Below are 17,738 nucleotides of genomic sequence, written 5' to 3'. Positions count from 1 at the left end.
CAGACAGAAAGGAAGTTCCATGGATTGTGGGTAATTTAAGTACCGCGATAAATGTATGTGACGTCATAAACAATCGACGGCAGTGGTGATTTTGAACGGGATGTGCACCTTTCTATTTTCATAAATATACATTGTTGAAAAGTATTTAGGAGGTACGTGATGTTTTATAATTGATATAGAACTGTATATACCATGCACAAATAGAAGACCTCAGTATTGACCAGTTGTGTTTGAGTTAATCGATTTCTCTTCATTTCTGCAAGTAGCAGTGGGTGCGTGGGTAAAATCACTGGCGAAGGCAGACAAAAAAACTTATTACAACCTAAGCGTTGTGATATTTGCTCTAAAAAATAGTGTTAGTTAATATGCCTTGCACCCGTGACATACAGGCCTAAAGGCCGAGACAATAAGAAGACACACAGTGGCAGAATAAATTCAACCACACCTTTATCACAAAACCGGAGCGCAACCTCTGCCCGGTTAAGTCCACAAAGCATATTGCATGTTACAAACGCATTCGTGCAAGTAGAAAAACATGTTGACTCACCCTACTTGTAGAGAAAGCTTATGTCATCCGTCGCTCTTTCATGTTGACGAAACTGTCTATCACGCTGTCATACAGTACAGGCATTTATTTTTGGTTGTCTTAGGCTAAAATGCTAGCTCGCTTGCCTGACTTACTTTCATGTGAAACGTTAGCTAGTTAAACATTAGCCTTCTATCCTCTCAGGCCAGGGGCACAACCATGTATGACTTAATGGTTGGATCAGAATCAAATCCCTATCTCCGTCCATGCTTAATATAGGAAAGGGACTATTTTAGCTAGCTAGCCACTGGAAGACAAAAACATAACTAGTAGACGCGAATTGATAGCAGTGACGTGAAATACAAACTGGCTTCCCTTGACAATTTATTTTGCTGCACCAGGACTATTCACAGTTGAGCGCACTCAGTTTAGGCCAATGCTGATTGGCTATTATTTTGTCTTTTTTTTTTTATTAACCAAATGCTCGCTGGCTTCCCTTGCATTGAATGCTACTGGTCAGACAGGGGCACTGTTTTGCTTTCTCCGGTGAGATACAGTACATTCAGCCTCTTGCGAATTGAAGGAAAATTATGAAACACAGATAGACAAAAGACAAATAATTGTATTTTTTTTCTTTTTGGGGGGGAAGCCTGGCTTCTCCTGGCATCCACGAATGCCACACCACTGTCAAGTGGAAAAAGTCAAAACATTGGCTTATGGCGCTGGAGATTGGAGGTGTCCTGTGAGAGAAAGGCATGTTGAGGTTGCCAGGGTTAGAGCAGTACAGAAAGTGTTGTATGCTGAAGCAGTGAAGAGAGTGGTAGAGGAAGATGGGTACAGGGTGAGGGATTCTGAGAGGATTCCTGTGAGTAGGCAGAGACCAATAAAGCGGTATGGGAATAATATGTGCTTCAGTAAGGTGGGTTTTTTAGTATTCATAGCCATGGTTGTCAACTGTACTGCAGAAATGTAACGTAAGTCACAGAAAACAGCTGCAGAGAAGTACTTGCGACTGTTGGATCTAGGAATACAGGCCTTTCGCTACACACTCAAATGTGATCGCTCACGTGCGCATACACGCGCACACACACACACACACACACACGCAATAACTTCTGCTAAATATGTATATGTGACCAATACAATTTGATTTGATTGTGAGGTTTTACTGCAGAAGAGTTGCAGGGGATATTGAGTGGTAGTGTTCTGTCCTCCCAGACCATTGGCCTGGAGAAGGGTTAGATAGGGTTAAATAGTGGAATTAGGTAGTGTTTTTTTGTGGGGGCTAATAGTTGGCAGGGTCATTTTAATTTCCCCCAATTTTGTATTGCCGTAATTTAACGTAGGTAGGTTGTTACTATCCTCACAATCCGCCAACCCAGTCCCAAAGAAGACGAAGAAGTCAAGACATTGCATTTGATGATGCGCGTTAGCAATGCCATGTCGTTTTATTTTGCTGGCTAACTACAGTATAACGTGGGCGTATTTTGAATGTTATGTATCTCCTTTATTTGCTTTTAGGGGTTTGTTTACATTCCTGAATACGATGGCCAATCAAAGAGCGCTCCCTCAAAGCAAGGAGAGTCTTCTTCAGAACTACAACAAAAGACTGAAGGATGATATCAGGTCCATTCTAGATAACCTCACAGAAATCATAAAAACCGCAAAGGTAGCTGTACCGTTACAGTAGTGTGTGTGTGTGTGTGTGTGTGCGTGTGTGCGTGCGTGCGTGCGTGCGTGATCACATTTGAGTGTGTGAGACAGTGTGTGTTTGTCTGTGTGAGCAAGAGAGAGAGAGAAACAGACAAAGGAGTTTTTTCCTAACGTTTTTTTTAACTGAAAGAATGACGGTTTAACCCATAAAGTCATTCTATCTCTACTGTTCAACCAAAATGTGTTGTGTTGTTTTGCTCCAGGTAGAGGACGAGACACAGGTCTCTCGGGCTACACAGGCTGAGCAGGACCACTATGAGATGCACGTCAGAGCAGCCAACATTGTAAGTACATGCCAGCCAGACTCCCTCAAGACTAGGAGAGCTTTCCTTCAACTTTAAACCCCTTGCTTAGGGAAGTTAATGGTTGAGTTGGAATTCAACCCTGGGTCATGTTCATTTGGGCCTGCAATGGAAAACATTTGAAAACATGTTGTAACATATTGAACAATTTCAGGTAGTCCCACCCTGTTTCAGTCTGTTTCTTCCCCATTTGTTGCATAATGTACATTACCCTGTATTGAGTGCATGTTACAAGGCAAAAGCACCAGTGATAATCCCAGTGGTTTGTTGTTGTGTCTGAAGGTGCGTGCGGGCGAGTCCCTGATGAAGCTAGTGTCGGACCTGAAACAGTTCCTGATCCTCAACGACTTCCCGTCGGTCAACGAGGCCATCAGCCTGCAGAACCAGCAGCTGCGCTCGCTGCAGGAGGAGTGCGACAAGAAGCTCACCTCGCTCCGTGACGAGATCGCCATCGACCTGTACGAGCTAGAGGAAGAATATTACTCCTCCAGGTACAAGTAGGCTCATACTGCACAGTCGAGGTTCGGTTGGTCCACTCTATCATGACTTATAGCCCCTATTCCCCCTCACCGTCGTGCCTTATGAAGGGTTTATCTTACCCCACCACCTCAGTCATCGCCATTAGTCTTTTAGTGTCTCTGTATATTGCGTCAACTTCAATAGAATATCCAAATGCTGGTTTTAACAGCAAAATAGATGGTTGATCTATGGGCAAAGTTATTTTGCAATACATTCACCATGAGAAATCTAATCTCATTTGGTTGAAAATTAAATGATGTGCCTTGTTTGTAATGCCTCTGGAAGTTTTTTTTTATTACCTCATGTATGATAGATTGTAGGTCTCAACATGGTAAATGTTATACCCAATCATAAGTGTGGTTCTAGTGTACACTATATATACAAAAGTATGTGGACACCCCTTCAAATGTGTGGTTTCTGCTATTTCAGCCTCACCTGTTGCTGACAGGTTTATAACATCGAGCACACAGCCATGCAATCTCCATAGACAAACATTGGCAGTAGAATGTCCTTACTCGAGCTCAATGACTTTCAACGTGGCACCGCCATAGGATTCCAACTTTCCAACATGTTAGTTCGTTAAATTTCTGCCCTGTTAGAGCTGCTCCAGTCAACTGTAAGTGCTGTTATTGTGAAGTGGAAACGTCTAGGATCAACAACGGCTCAGCCGCGAAGTGGTAGCCACACATGCTCACAGAACAGGACTGCAGAATGATGAAGTGCGTAGCGCGTCTGTCCTCATTTGCAACACTCACTACCGAGTTCCAAACTGCCTCTGGAAGCAACGTCAGCACAATAACTCTTCGTCGGGAGCTTCATGAAATAGGTTTCCATGGCCGAGCAGCCGCACGCAAGCCTAAGATCACCATGCGCAATGCCAAGCGTCGGCAAGAGTGCTGTAAAGTTTGCCGCCATTGGAGTCTGGAGCATTGGAAATGCATTCTCTGGAGTGATGATTCATGCTTCACCATTTGGCAGTCCGATGAATTAATCTGGGTTTGGTGGATGACAGGAGAACGCTACATGCCCGAATGCATAGTGCCAACTGTAAAGTTTGGTTGAGGAGGAATAATGGTCTGGGGCTGTTTTTCATGGTTTGGGCTAGGCCCCTTAGTTCCAGTGGAGGGAAATCTTAATGCTACAGCATATAATGACATTCTAGACAATTCTGTGCTTCCAACTTTGTGGCAACAGTTTGGGGGAAGGCCCTTTCCTGTTTCAGCATCTCAAAGCACCCGTGCACAAAGCGAGGTCCATACAGAAATGGTTTCTTGAGATCGGTGTGGAAGAACTTGACTGGCCTGCACAAAGCCCTGACCTCAACCCAATCGAACCCCTTTGGGATGAATTGGAACGCTGACTGCGAGCCAGGCCTAATCGCCCAACATCAGTGCCCGACTTCAGTAATGCTCTTGTGGCTGAATGGAAGCAAGTCCCCACAGCAATGTTCCAACATCTAGTGGAAAGCCTCCCAGAAGAGTGGAAGCTGTTATAGCAGCAAAGGGGGGACCAACTCCATATTAATGCCCATGATTTTGGAATAAGATGTTCAACGAGCAGGTGTCCACGTACTGTTGGTCATGTAGTGTATCTAGTTGCTATATTCTTCCTCAGTTGTTTGTAATAGGCTGATGACTGAGAGAACATACAGTTGAAGTCAGAAGTTTACATATACTTAGGTTGGAGTCATTAAAACTTGTTTTTCAACCACTTCAACCACAAATTTCTTGTTGACAAACTATAGTTTTGGCAAGTCGGTTAGGACATCTACTTTGTGCATGACACAAGTAATTTTTCCAACAATTGTTTACAGACAGATTATTTCACTTATAATTCACTGTATCACAATTCCAGTGGGTCAGAAGTTTACATACACTAAGTTGACTGTGCCTTTAAACAGCTTGGAAAATCCAGAAAATGGTCATGGCTTTAGAAGCTTCTGATAGGCTAATTGACATAATTTGATTCAATTGGAGGTGTACCTGTGGATGTGTTTCAAGGCCTACCTTCAAACTCAGTGCCTCTTTGCTTGACATCATGGGAAAATCCAAAGAAATCAGCCAAGACCTCAGAAAAAAATGGTAGACCTCCACAAGTCTGGTTCATCCTTGGGAGCAATTTCCAAACGCCTGAAGGTACCACGTTCATCTGTACAAACACTAGTACACAAGTATAAACACCATGGGACCACGCAGCCGTCATACCGCTCAGGAAGGAGACGCGTTCTGTCTCCTGGAGATGAACGTACTTTGGTGCGAAATGTGCAAATCAATCCCATAACAACAGCAAAGGACCTTGTGAAGATGCTAGAGGAAACAGGTACAAAAGTATCTATATCCACAGTAAAACGAGTCCTATATCGACATAACCTGAAAGGCCGCTCAGCAAGGAAGAAGCCACTGCTCCAAAACCGCCATAAAAAAGCCAGACTACGGTTTGCAACTGCACATGGAGACAAAGATCATACTTTTTGGAGAAATGTCCTCTGGTCTGATGAAACAAAAATAGAACTGTTTGGCCATAATGACCATCGTTATATTTGGAGAAAAAAGGAGGATGCTTGCAAGCCGAAGAACACCATCCCAACCGTGAAGCACGAGGGTGGCAGCATCATGTTGTGGGGGTGCTTTGCTGCAGGAGGAACTGGTGCACTTCACAAAATAGATGGCATCATGAGGAAAGACAATTATTTGGATATATTGAAGCAACATCTCAAGACATCAGTCAGGAAGTTAAAGCTTGGTTGCAAATGGGTCTTCCAAATGGACATTGATCCCAAGCATACTTCCAAAGTTGTGGGAAAATGGCTTAAGGAAAACAAAGTCAAGGTATTGGAGTGGCCATCACAAGGCCCTGACCTCAATCCTATAGAACATTTGTGGGTAGAACTGAAAAAGCAAGGAGGCCTACAAACCGGACTCAGTTACACTAGCTCTATCAGGAGGAATGGGCCAAAATTCACCCAACTTATTGTGGGAAGCTTGTGGAACGCTACCTATAACATTCACCCAAGTTAAGCAATTTAAAGGCAATGCTACCAAATACTAATTGAATGTATGTAAACTTCTGACCCACTGGGAATGTGATGCAATAAATAAAAGCTGAAATAAATCATTCTCTCTACTATTATTCTGACATTTCACATTCTTAAAATAAAGTGGTGATCCTAACTAGAGGTCGACCGATTAATCGTAATGGCCGATTTTAATTAAGGCTGTTTTCATAACAATCGGTAATCGGCATTTTTGGACACCGATCATGGCCGATTACATTGCGTTCCACGAGGAGACTGCGTGGCAGGCTGACTACCTGTTATGCGAGTGCAGCAAGGAGCCACGGTTAGGTGCTAGCTAGCATTAAACGTATCTTATAAAAAACAATCTTAACATAATCACTACACATGGTTGATGATATTACTAGTTTATCTAGCTTGTCCTGCGTTGAGTATAATCAATGCGGTGCCCGTTAATTTATCATTGAATCTTAGCCTACTGATTTAACGAGGGCATTTGTGAAAAAAGCACTGTCGTTGCACCAATGTGTACCTAACTTTAAACATCAACGCCTTTCTTAAAATCAATACACAAATATATATTTTTAAACCTGCATATTTAGTTAATATTGCCTGCTAACATGAATTTCTTTTAACTCGGGAAATTGTGTCACTTCTCTTGCGTTCTGTGCAACAGAGTCAGGGTATATGCAGCAGTTTGGGCCGCCTGGCTCGTTGCGAACTGTGTGAAGACTTTCTTCCTAACAAAGACAGCCAACTTCGCCAAACGGGGAATTAACAAAAGCGCATTTGCGAAAAAAGCACAATCGTTACACGAATGTACCTAACCATAAACATCAATGCCTTTCTTAAAATCAATACACAGAAGTATATATTTTTAAACCTGCATATTTCGTTAAAAGAAATCCAGGTTAGCAGGCAATATTAAACTAGGGAAATTGAGTCAGGGTATATGCAACAGTTTGGGCCGCCTGGCTCGTTGCGAACTAATTTGCCAGAATTTTACGTAATTATGATATAACATTGAAGGTTGTGCAATGTAACAGGAATATTTAGACTTATGGATGCTACCCGTTAGATAAAATACGTAACGGTTCCGTATTTCACTGAAAGAATAAACGTTTTGTTTTCGAAATGATAGTTTCCGGATTTGACCATATTAATGACCTAAGGCTCGTATTTCTGTGTGTTATTATGTTATAATTTAGTCTGTGATTTGATATTTGATAGAGCAGTCTGACTGAGCAGTGGTAGGCAGCAGCAGGCTCGTAAGCATTCATTCAAACAGCACTTTAGTGCGTTTGCCATCAGCTCTTCGCTGTGCTTCAAGCATTGAGCTGTTTATGACTTCAAGCCTATCAACTCCCGAGATTAGGCTGGTGTAACCGATGTGAAATGGCTAGTTAGTGGGGTGCGCGCTAATAGCGTTTCAAACGGTGACGTCACTCGCTCTGAGACCTTGAAATAGTTGTTCCCCTTGCTCTGCAAGGGCCGCGGCTTTTGTGGAGCGATGGGTAACGATGCTTTGAGGGTGACTGTTGTCGATGTGTTCCTGGGGCGAGGAGAGGGACGGAAGCTATACTGTTACACTGGCAATACTATAGTGCCTATAAGAACATCCAATAGTCAAAGGTATATGAAATACAAATGGTATAGAGAGAAATAGTCCTATAATTCCCATAATAACTACAACCTAAAAGTTCTTACCTGGGAATATTGAAGACTCATGTTAAAAGGAACCACCAGCTTTCATATGTTCTCATGTTCTGAGCAAGGAACTTAAATGTTAGCTTTTTTACATGGCACATATTGCACTTTTACTTTCTTCTCCAACACTTTGTTTTTGCATTATTTAAACCAAATTGAACATGTTTCATTATTTATTTGAGTCTAAATTGATTTCATTGATGTATTATATTAAGTTAAAATAAAAGTGTTCATTCAGTATTGTTGTAATTGTCATTATTACAAATAAATACAAATAAATAAATAGGCCGATTAATCGGTATCGGCTTTTTTGGTCATCCAATAATCGGTATCGGTATCGGCATTGAAAAATCATAATCGGTCGACCTCTAATCCTAACTGACCTAAGACAGGGAATTTTTACTAGGGTTAAATGTCAGGAATTGTGAAAAACTGAGTTTAAATGTATTTGGATAAGGTTTATGTAAACTTCCGACTTATAGGTAGGTATCTAGGTAACACATTCTAAAGCTTTACAGTCAGTATTTGTGGACTGGTGAGTGGGTGTAGTTGTGTGCTGAAATGTGGATAAGATCCTTTAGTTAACTATTCAATCATGTAATTGAAAGATTTGTGTTACGTCAGAGCAAACGGCTCAGGAAGGGAAATGTAAGAAAACACGTTAAAAATGCTTTCATTGCAAAATACTTGGAATCTACTGAAGAAGAAAAACTGTTACAATCACAAAATCACTGGAAGATCATTTCTACAAGCAAAAGTATTATGTCTTTATAACCCTAATTATAAATTGTGGATGTATAGGTCCATTAACCAACACACCAGGCATTTGTGTTATTTATTTTCTATTGAATGGTTTTAGACTGGAAAGTGCTAGACAAATCTAATCTCTATGAGGGTTCCAGAAACTTTGCATTGAACGGAATCCGGTGTTGTATCTGAATGATTCTGTTCCCAGACAGTTGACCAAGCCAGTAACCGTGCAAACTGTGTTCACAAAGCATGCACTGTTGCACACATATCAACTATGGCAATATGTATTTAGTCTGTGTCAGTCACCTGCATAGACCAATGATGTATATAAACCCTGGATTGCTGATGCAATCTATTGACCATTGAGAGGCTTTGAAGCCACCGGTCGGCCATATTTGCATTGCCCAGTAGGAGCAGTCCTCCATAGGAATGAATGGAATTCTACAGTATTTCAATTAAATGTTTCAAGGACAAAATTGCATGTATTTAAGTGTTTTGTTGTTGTAGTGGCGACAGTAACATTAGTAATCTCCCAAAATTATACTTTGTAAGGACTTAATAGCTCACAATATAATGTAAAAGTATGCATTAAGGTATCTGTAATATAATAAATGTGGCAAAAACGAATGTAGACATTAATAAATGCATTTCTATTCAATTTTTTACACTGGTGGGGGCGTGTCAAGATGGAGGCACGGTGGCTTCAACACAGCGCCCTCTATTGGTCATACAGTGTGTTTATATATATATATATAGATCATTGGCATAGACCAGGTCTTTTATCTTTATAAACACTGAAAAATAAACTAGAGACAAAACAATGTAATTCTCTGTCTAATTTATTTAACTGTGAGAAATCTAGCTGTCTCTAGATGTTGCTTTTCGGCATGCAAGGTGTTGTATCCCCTCTTTTTCTCTGCCTGTACATTTCCTGTTCTTTGCCCTGCATCAGGATCTAATGCACTTCTGGGAGTAAGATTACACAGCTAGGTGATATAAACTAGGGTTGTCACGACTCAAGTATCGTGATACTACGATACCTGATTTTCCTTGGCAAAAAGGAAAACACAAAGCAGACTAAACTCCTTAGTCCTTTAAAAACCCACTGTATGTGACATATAGTGTGCTATAGCTTGGAAAAGAAACATGGGATTCTGGATGACAACATCAGGCTGCTGGTTTCTGACATTAGGACTGTTTTCCTCAGGAAATTCAGTACGCCTCATGTTTTGATTCCTTCCCACGATACCTCAGAGTATCACATTACTTGTATCGCAACAACCCTAATACCAACAACTAGTGTATCTAACAGTCAGTTACAGATGACCCAACTCTACGTTTACATTTGAGGCATTTAGCAGACGCAATTAGTGTTACATGCCTTGCTCAAGGGCACATCGACAGATTTACCACCTACTCATTGCTCCAGGTCATGTTTCATTGATTGTGTTGCATTTGGAAATGGAAACAAAACAAGCAATGAATGTGTCCAGTTTACCATCTTTGAGACTGCATTGCAGCTGTTAATAGCGAAGACGAAGAGGAATGAAAGACTAGAGACACATTTATTTAGGGAAATGATCACAGCACCAAACACTAGACCTAGCCAACATTGCTCTGGGATCCTTTTAGAGCTTAAGCTTGTACTTCATACTGCTGTTTCCTGCGTTTTGTGTGCATCATTCCTGTGTCTGTCTCTTTATTGCAGGTGTGTGTCTGTACTCTACCAGATGTGTCAGACACACACCTCTCTTCTCTGTGCTTTGCTGATTCTATACCCCTCTATGGTTTTTGTTCTGGTAAAGCTACGGTCAGTGGGACAGTACCGACCTGCCCCTGTGTGAGGCCTACTGGCGTTGGGACAGTTGGGCGTCCCCGGACGGGGGCGCCACCTCCGGGTCAGCCCAGGGGGTCGAGGAGGACACAGACGGACCTGCCTCCCAGGAGACCACCCCCAAACATCACCTCAACGGACACGGGACCACCGCCGCGGCAGACAAGCCCTAAAGCACTGGAGCAGACCACATATGGATGTAGAATGGACCTCTCCCTCCAACACCGTGTCACTCAGATTCTCACAGTGGTACGTAGATTAGTGTTAATGTATCATAGTCTATCCATGTACAGTATGACAAGTCTTCCACTGTCAGTGTGTCTGGTGGAAATGGGGGGCAAGCAAAACTGAACCGAAGACCTTTAATGTTTCTAAAGGGTATTCCTCTGTATACTTTAAGATTACAAGGGAACAGTATGAAGCATTGATAGTATGATGAACACTGTTGATAAGCTAACGTTACACTCCAACTGCACAAATATCACACATACTTTATTCAATCAATAATGGTAATCCATCTAAGGTTGCTTCTCTGATAGTTTATAAATGCTGTAAGCTCTGTAGCAAGGTATCTGACCAAATGGATAGAGTATAAGTTTTTTTTTTATGCGTTTGAACAAGATTAGAAATAATGCTTAATGCAACAAGCGTGAAGACTATTAGCTGGCCCAAACAATTTTAAAACTGCGTCTCCCGAAAATCTAACCAAGATTTGTTTTTGCCCTGTCTGTCTAATATCCCCATTACATACACTTGTTGAGATTTAGTTCTAAAGACATTTCAGTTACCCCAGTGGCAGAAACATGGTGCATTACTGATGCCAATTTCTTTATTTAGGTTAAAACTTGTCTAAATGTATGACCATAAGACTGCATGTCATGCAAGTGTATGGATGTTATGTTCTTGGATTACTTTTGTAGCATTGTTTTTGTAATATTGCAATTTCAGTTAGTAAGCTTTTAATTGCATGAAGAATTAGACAAGTGAATAAAACACCATTATAAACTCAAGCCTGTCTCTAATCTTTAAAAAAAAAGATTTCTGGAACAATCCAAAAATAGTCGGCTATTACTACTGGTTTTGTTCTGTCAAATGTCAAAGAGAACATGATACATTTATTGTAGAAACCAAGGATGGAATGACATCAAATAATTCTGATTTTACATTTCACATGCTATTGATAGAATACACTACATCAATCGAGTCCCAGACAAAACAACAAAGCAGAAGAGGCTATTTATACAAATGGGCATATATTTTTTTTTCTAAAGGAAAAACTCATCCTAGCCCTAGACTAAAAATCATGTTCAGTGGAGATTATCCAAATTCCAGTCAAAGGGCAAATCTATCCTCAGTATCTACGGTTCATCTTCTTGAACTTCTCGTAGTGGTAGTCGTCCGTGGCCTTCTCGTTGTTAGGCCTCTTGCGATGGTTGGCTGGTTCCACAGCTGGAAGAGACATGAGAGCAGATCATCTCTAAATAGGTGTATTCTCCAATATTTCAGCAAAAAAAATTACAAATGTTTTCATCTCAGAGATACTGTGTTATGCTATCAGTATTAGCGGTGGCTTCTCTCTAGCAATGTGTTTGTATATGTCCTTTGGTCTAAATGTGATGCAGTGGTTGATGCAGTTGTGTGGATTCTTCTCTTACCCTCTGGTCCTGGTTTCTCTGTGTCACCCACACGGAGAGGCCTGGCCTCTGGCTCCTTTGGTTTGTGTCTGTTGTGGTGTCTCTGTGGGGCGTTCACGTCTTCACGGTAGACTGGAACAAAATACATTCACACAGTTAAAGGCTGACAGATCAGCATGTGTTTAGCAGGTGGACGTGATTTGATGTCATGCTACTGAGTCAAGCCTAGCTGTACTGGGCTGGTCCATGCTACTGAGTCAAGCCTAGCTGTACTGGGCTGGTTCATGCTACTGAGTCAAGCCTAGCTGTACTGGGCTGGTCCATGCTACTGAGTCAAGCCTAGCTGTACTGGGCTGGTCCATGCTACTGAGTCAAGCCTAGCTGTACTGGCCTGGTTACGCATCCACCACTGTTCTTTACAGAAACCATGTGAGAGATAAAATAACAAAGCCAGCAAAGTACGGATTGGGTCTGCCCTGTAGTGTGAAGCAGGAAAGAGTCATAGATGACATGAACATAACTCACAGCGGTTGTGCTGGACGTAGTTGACAGCGATATTGGTGGGGACAAAGGAGGTGCCGTTGTCCTTCTTCTTGTTCCTTTGATCCTGTAGCAGCTTGGCCTTGGCCTCCTCCGTGAAGATGATGTTCTTTATCTTAGCACTAAAAAACAGAAATAATGCTCTTTATCTAAGCTTCAAGATGTTCTAAACAAACACAGCTGTTGTGCAAGGTTTTCAGTCACTGGATTTGTTGTGGTAAGATTACAAGACATTGCTATAGTTGCTACAGACATTAATACAGATTTAACAAGAGCAAAAAACACCAAGAGTGTTTCCCCTAGGAGTTTTCAGCTGCAGAAACATTGAGACCCTGGCCACTCACTCAATGCCAAGGTCAACCTCGGGGATCCCACTCAGCATCTGATTGGACAACATCTCTTCAGTCTTCTTGGCCGAGTTGACTCGGATGTTCTCCGGCAGCTCGTACAGGAGGTCCTCAGCATTCTTCACTTTTACCTTCTGCTCCTCCGCTTCCACCAAGCCCTTCTTCTTCTTCAGCTCTGTCTCAATGTATTTCATCCTAGCCGGGGGGAGAACATTTAAAAATATACAGCAAAATATAGAACTTCAAAATTGTGAACTGAGACATCAGTGAGATCTCAGACAATAGTTGTGCTCTAAGATAATAAGAACTCAGCAAAAAAAAGAAATGTCCCCTTTTCAGAACCCTGTCTTCCAAAGATAATTAGTAAAAATCCACAGCTCTTCATTGTAAAGGGTTTAAACACTGTTTCCCGTGCATGTTCAATGAACCATAAACAATTAAAGAACATGCACCTGTGGAACGGTCGTTAAGACACTAGCAGCTTACAGACGGTAGGCAACCAAGGTCACAGTTCTGAAAACTTAGGACACTAAAGAGGTCTTTCTACAGACTCTGAAAAACACCAAAAGAAAGATGCCACGGGTTCCTGCTCATCTGCATGAACGTGCCTTAGGCGTGCTGCAAGGAGGCATGAGGACTGCAGATGTGGCCAGGGCAATAAATTGCTGCCCGAGTTACACCAGGAATGCACAATCCCTCTATCAGTGCTCAGACTGACCACAGTAGGCTGAGAAAGGCTGGACTGAGGGCTTGTAGGCCTGTTGTAAGACAGGTCCTCACCAGACATCACTGGCAACAATGTCGCCTATGGGCACAAACCCACCGTCGCTGGACCAGACAGGACTGGCAAAAAGTGCTTTTCACTGACGAGTCGCGGTTTTGTCTCACCAGGGGTGATGGTTGGATTCAAATTTATCGTGGAAGGAATGAGCGTTACACCGAGGCCTGCAATCTCAACGCTGTGCGTTACAGGGAAGACATCCTCCTTCCTCATGTGGTACCCTTCCTGCAAGCTCATCCTGACATGACCCTCCAGCATGACAATGCCACCAGCCATACTGCTCGTTCTGTGCGTGATTTCCTGCAAGACAGGAATGTCAGTGTTCTGCTATGGCCAGCGAAGAGCCCGGATCTCAATCCCATTGAGCACATCTGGGACCTGTTGAATCGGAGGGTGAGGGCTAGGGCCATTTCCCACAGAAATGTCTGGGAACTTGCAGGTGCCTTGGTAGAAGAGTGGGGTAACATCTCACAGCAAGAACTGGCAAATCTGGTACAGTCCATGAGGAGATGCTTTGCAGTACGTAATGCAGCTGGTGGCCACACCAGATACTGACTGTTACTTTTGATTTTGACCCCCCTTTGTTCAGAGACACATTATTCCATTTATGTTAGTCCCATGTCTGTGGTACTTGTTCAGTTTGTGTCTCAGTTGTTGAATCTTATGTTCATACAAATATTTACACAAGTTTGCTGAAAATAAACGCAGTTGACAGTGAGAGGACATTTCTTTTTTTGCTGAGTTTATTTTTGTTTAATGTATTTTTCGTATGGCGTCAGCTCATGGGGATCCTAATAAAATGTAATAAATTGTTTGGTTTGTTGATAGCATACATGTCGGCATCCTCATCTCGTCTGTTGGTCTCGGCAGAGAAAGAGGTGCCCAGATTAAGGTCCCCTGTGTCGTCATCGGTCCTGAAGGTGGAGAAGAGACATACACATCATAAATACTGACAAAAAAATGGTCTTACACACTTTAAAAGCCTCAAACTGGTAGCAATAAAAGCTTACATGTCTCTGGCCCGGTCTTTAACTTTTTTCATGTCAACAACACCCCCGGTCTTCAATTTAAAAGGGTCATTCTGTTGAGCAATGAAAGTTGAGAAGAATGTAGTTAGTATAAGATAAGATGCAGAAACACAAACACATTCAATGTATCAACAACTGAACAATAACACTATGTAAACAAGGGAAAAAAACATACATCACCCCCTTCGTCCAAGCGAAGTTTCTCCCCCTCCAACAATGCAGACACGCTGAATAGTACAACATAACAGAAAGTTAATCATAACTTTTCAGTTTCGTTAAGGTACAATTTCTCAACTATTAAATTAATTTTATAATATGCCGGTTTACTTCTTTTTAGAATATATGCTAAATTGTACATGCCTCAGTAGGCGCAAGTAACTGTCTTACTCCATCTTAACACAATAAGCTTGCTCATTTGAGTCTTTGTAAACAAACTATGATTAAAGCTATGTCTATCTCATGGATTGAGATAATGATTCAATTTATCCAGCCGCATCCCTCTGCTTTATAGCAGCAAACCAAGTTATGAGCCTGTAATTAGGCTGAAAACCCAATTCAGTCTTTAAAAAAAGAAATGTTGATAATCAAATATTATTGGATAGCTAGCTGTGATATACACTTCTGGCTAAGTGCAATTAGCTAAGGTACACAACAGAAACGTGCTGTTTAATTGTAAACTGTACCTACCTAACTCCAGTCTGTCTTTTCCGTAAACTCTGAAGTTCTTTAGCTTCGTCCAGTTTCGATCTGAGTAGAAAAAAAAGATTTGACTAATGTCAATATCAAGAACAGGAAGAATTGCTATCCGGCAATCGAATAGTCATTAGCCAGCTAGAAGCTAGCCATCATACACGTCGTGGCTGGCTTGCGAACTAAGGTAAGTTATATTGAAAACGTCTCAAACGTTACCTAACTTCAGCTGTTATCTCGTCTTCCTCTTCATCCGAAGAGCTTTCTCTTCTCCTTCTAAAGTTTTTCCCCGACGGCATTATTGTAGTTTTCGAAAGGGTGGTAGCAAACGTTGTGTGCACGACTTTACAGTGTACGCAGCTGCTCTTTTGCCAACAATAATAACACAGGGGACAGATTTCGCTGACGGACCAATGCGCCACTTCCCCCAAAACCGGACGTGACGTTATACTTGACGTGTATTGTGACGATTGAAAAAACATTAAAATTTTTTTTTTACATATATGAATATATATATTTATTTCTTAACCCTCCTGTTGTGTTCGTTTCATGTTAATTACTTATGTGTTCCCGGTCCAAAATGACCGCCCCATTATAGCTGATTATAAATATTTTATAATACATATATTATCACCTAATGTTGCGTTAGATCTTTTTTATCAACTTAAGTTATCGTGACCATTACACGTTTTGAACTTCTATTTGCTATTTATGGCCTGTAGGCCTCATTGACCTGAGCTCATACAACTCGTTTTTGAGTAAAGAAAAAGCATAATGTATGGATTATTTTGACTATAACAAATACTCAGATGAAACATATTGTGCTATTTATCACAGACTACTTTGAGTCAAAGTTTAACAAGGACTCTCCTCCTCACCAGTGTCAAAGATATGATCAAGAGCTTCACATACAGTATATCGTTTGGTCATTGTGCTGCCACAGAATGAATTGTGAGCAAGGCCTCAAAAAAGCTTTATATACTGTACAAGAGCTGCGAGAAAAGTTCTATATATTATTGAAACAATGTTGCGATTGTTAGTGAGAACGCCAACAGGTGTGGTTCCCGTGGGGGATGGATTCTATTGGGGAAAGGTTCCCATGGGGGTTGCCATGGAAGCCAAGAAGGGGAGTGAGGTGTGTGTGTGTGTGCTCAAACACACATGCATGTGGGGGTCTTGGAGAGGAAGTGTGTCCATCTGATGAATGGGCATGAGCCAGAACTCAATTTTATACACTAATTGTAGTCTCACCCATTCATTTCTAATGACAGGTCATTTTTGACCGGGAACACCACAGGTGTACAAAAGTTAAATAATACACCCAAAATGTAATGAAAATCATCAAAATGTATTTTGTATGTTCAGATGTCCTGTGTGGACAAAGTCATGGAAACTTATGACAATCAGATTAAATGAACTACATTTTTCAGAGAGAGAACTTGTAAATCGGTCCAATTCGACCGAATTCGGAACACAGCAGGAGGGTTAAACCTGTGTGCTTGGTTATGCACTTTGCTTAATATGCATTTTGAATGTATAATTCCACTTCCGTATATGTTTGTACAATTTGAAAACCTTTGTCTCCCGAGTGGCGCAGTGGTCTAAGGCACTGCATCTCAGTGCTTGAAACTTCACTACAGACACCCTGGTTCGGATCCAGGGTCTATCACAACTTGCCGTGATTGGGAGTCCCATAGGGCGGCGCACAGTTGGCACAGCGTCGTCCAAGTTTGGCCGGTGTAGGCCGTCATTCTAAATAAGAATTTGTTCTTAAAGTATTGGTCCAACTCTTTATAGAAAACAAGGAAGAGTGTTTTTCTATTAGTGAATTTACATTTTGCCATTAGCACAATTACATTTAAGGTAAAAAATAGTTACGGAAATTGGCATCACATTTGATCATTCTACGGTGTATCCTTAGCTCAGTTGGTAGTGCATGGCGCTGGGTTTGATTCCTACGGGGGACCAGTACAAAAATGTTTGCACTCGCTACTGTAAATTGTTCTGGATAAGACTAAAATGTAAACAAGTCTTCAAGAATATTATACAACTACAAATGTCTTGCCATAATCTCTTTACGTGTAGACAGTGCCAAAATCAATGCAAAGCTGTTTCTGGACGCTCAACACAAAAAGGACAGTAATGTCTTTGAGTTTCTTCAGGTAATGATTCGCAGGGTAATACATTCTGAAAGAGACCTATTTGACCTTGTTAAAAAGCAGGTATTTGTGTGGTAATAACGATACGTGTTTCCAACAGATATTATTGACAAATGTATTCCAGTAAATTGTGTCATAAAGAATCGAAACAACATCCCGATGAAATAAAGCAACAAGCTGCTCGTTCTTGCTGAC

The 17,738-nt window shown here is 41.4% G+C and overlaps 2 protein-coding genes across 5 annotated transcripts; one reads left to right on the top strand and one right to left on the bottom strand.

Annotated features, from left to right (window-relative positions):
- The first annotated feature begins 48 nt into the window (after positions 1–48).
- On the top strand, positions 49–11,374 carry med22 (mediator complex subunit 22). 3 transcript variants are annotated; one of them, XM_023984472.2, is made up of 5 exons: positions 68–152; positions 2,048–2,195; positions 2,443–2,523; positions 2,824–3,032; positions 10,336–11,374. In XM_023984472.2, exons 2-5 carry the CDS (start codon positions 2,073–2,075, stop codon positions 10,535–10,537), a joined length of 615 nt encoding a protein of 204 aa, XP_023840240.1. In that variant the 5' UTR covers positions 68–152; positions 2,048–2,072; the 3' UTR covers positions 10,538–11,374. The 3 variants fall into 3 exon arrangements, with proteins under 3 accessions (XP_023840242.1, XP_023840240.1, XP_023840241.1); XM_023984474.2 differs by lacking the exon at positions 10,336–11,374 and having other exon boundaries at positions 49–152; positions 2,824–3,328; XM_023984473.3 differs by lacking the exon at positions 2,048–2,195.
- Positions 11,375–11,459: 85 nt separating this feature from the next.
- On the bottom strand, positions 11,460–17,731 carry lg4q.1:29h9orf78 (linkage group 4q.1:29 C9orf78 homolog). Of its 2 annotated transcripts, none has more exons than XM_070442849.1 (9): positions 17,631–17,731; positions 15,382–15,441; positions 14,870–14,921; positions 14,677–14,747; positions 14,500–14,580; positions 12,883–13,080; positions 12,524–12,660; positions 12,020–12,130; positions 11,460–11,813 (listed from the first exon to the last, which is right to left on the bottom strand). In XM_070442849.1, the coding sequence occupies exons 1-9, from the start codon at positions 17,696–17,698 to the stop codon at positions 11,716–11,718; spliced, it is 876 nt and encodes a 291-aa protein (XP_070298950.1). In that variant the 5' UTR covers positions 17,699–17,731; the 3' UTR covers positions 11,460–11,715. The 2 variants fall into 2 exon arrangements, with proteins under 2 accessions (XP_070298950.1, XP_023840239.2); XM_023984471.2 differs by lacking the exon at positions 17,631–17,731 and adding an exon at positions 15,604–16,250.
- Positions 17,732–17,738: the final 7 nt, after the last annotated feature.

The sequence above is a fragment of the Salvelinus sp. IW2-2015 genome, linkage group LG4q.1:29 (assembly GCF_002910315.2).
Source record: "Salvelinus sp. IW2-2015 linkage group LG4q.1:29, ASM291031v2, whole genome shotgun sequence".
In the NCBI taxonomy this organism is placed as follows: Eukaryota; Metazoa; Chordata; class Actinopteri; order Salmoniformes; family Salmonidae; genus Salvelinus; species Salvelinus sp. IW2-2015.
The sequence above is the reverse complement of the archived record's forward strand: the minus strand, read 5'-3'. Positions and strand labels throughout refer to the sequence as shown.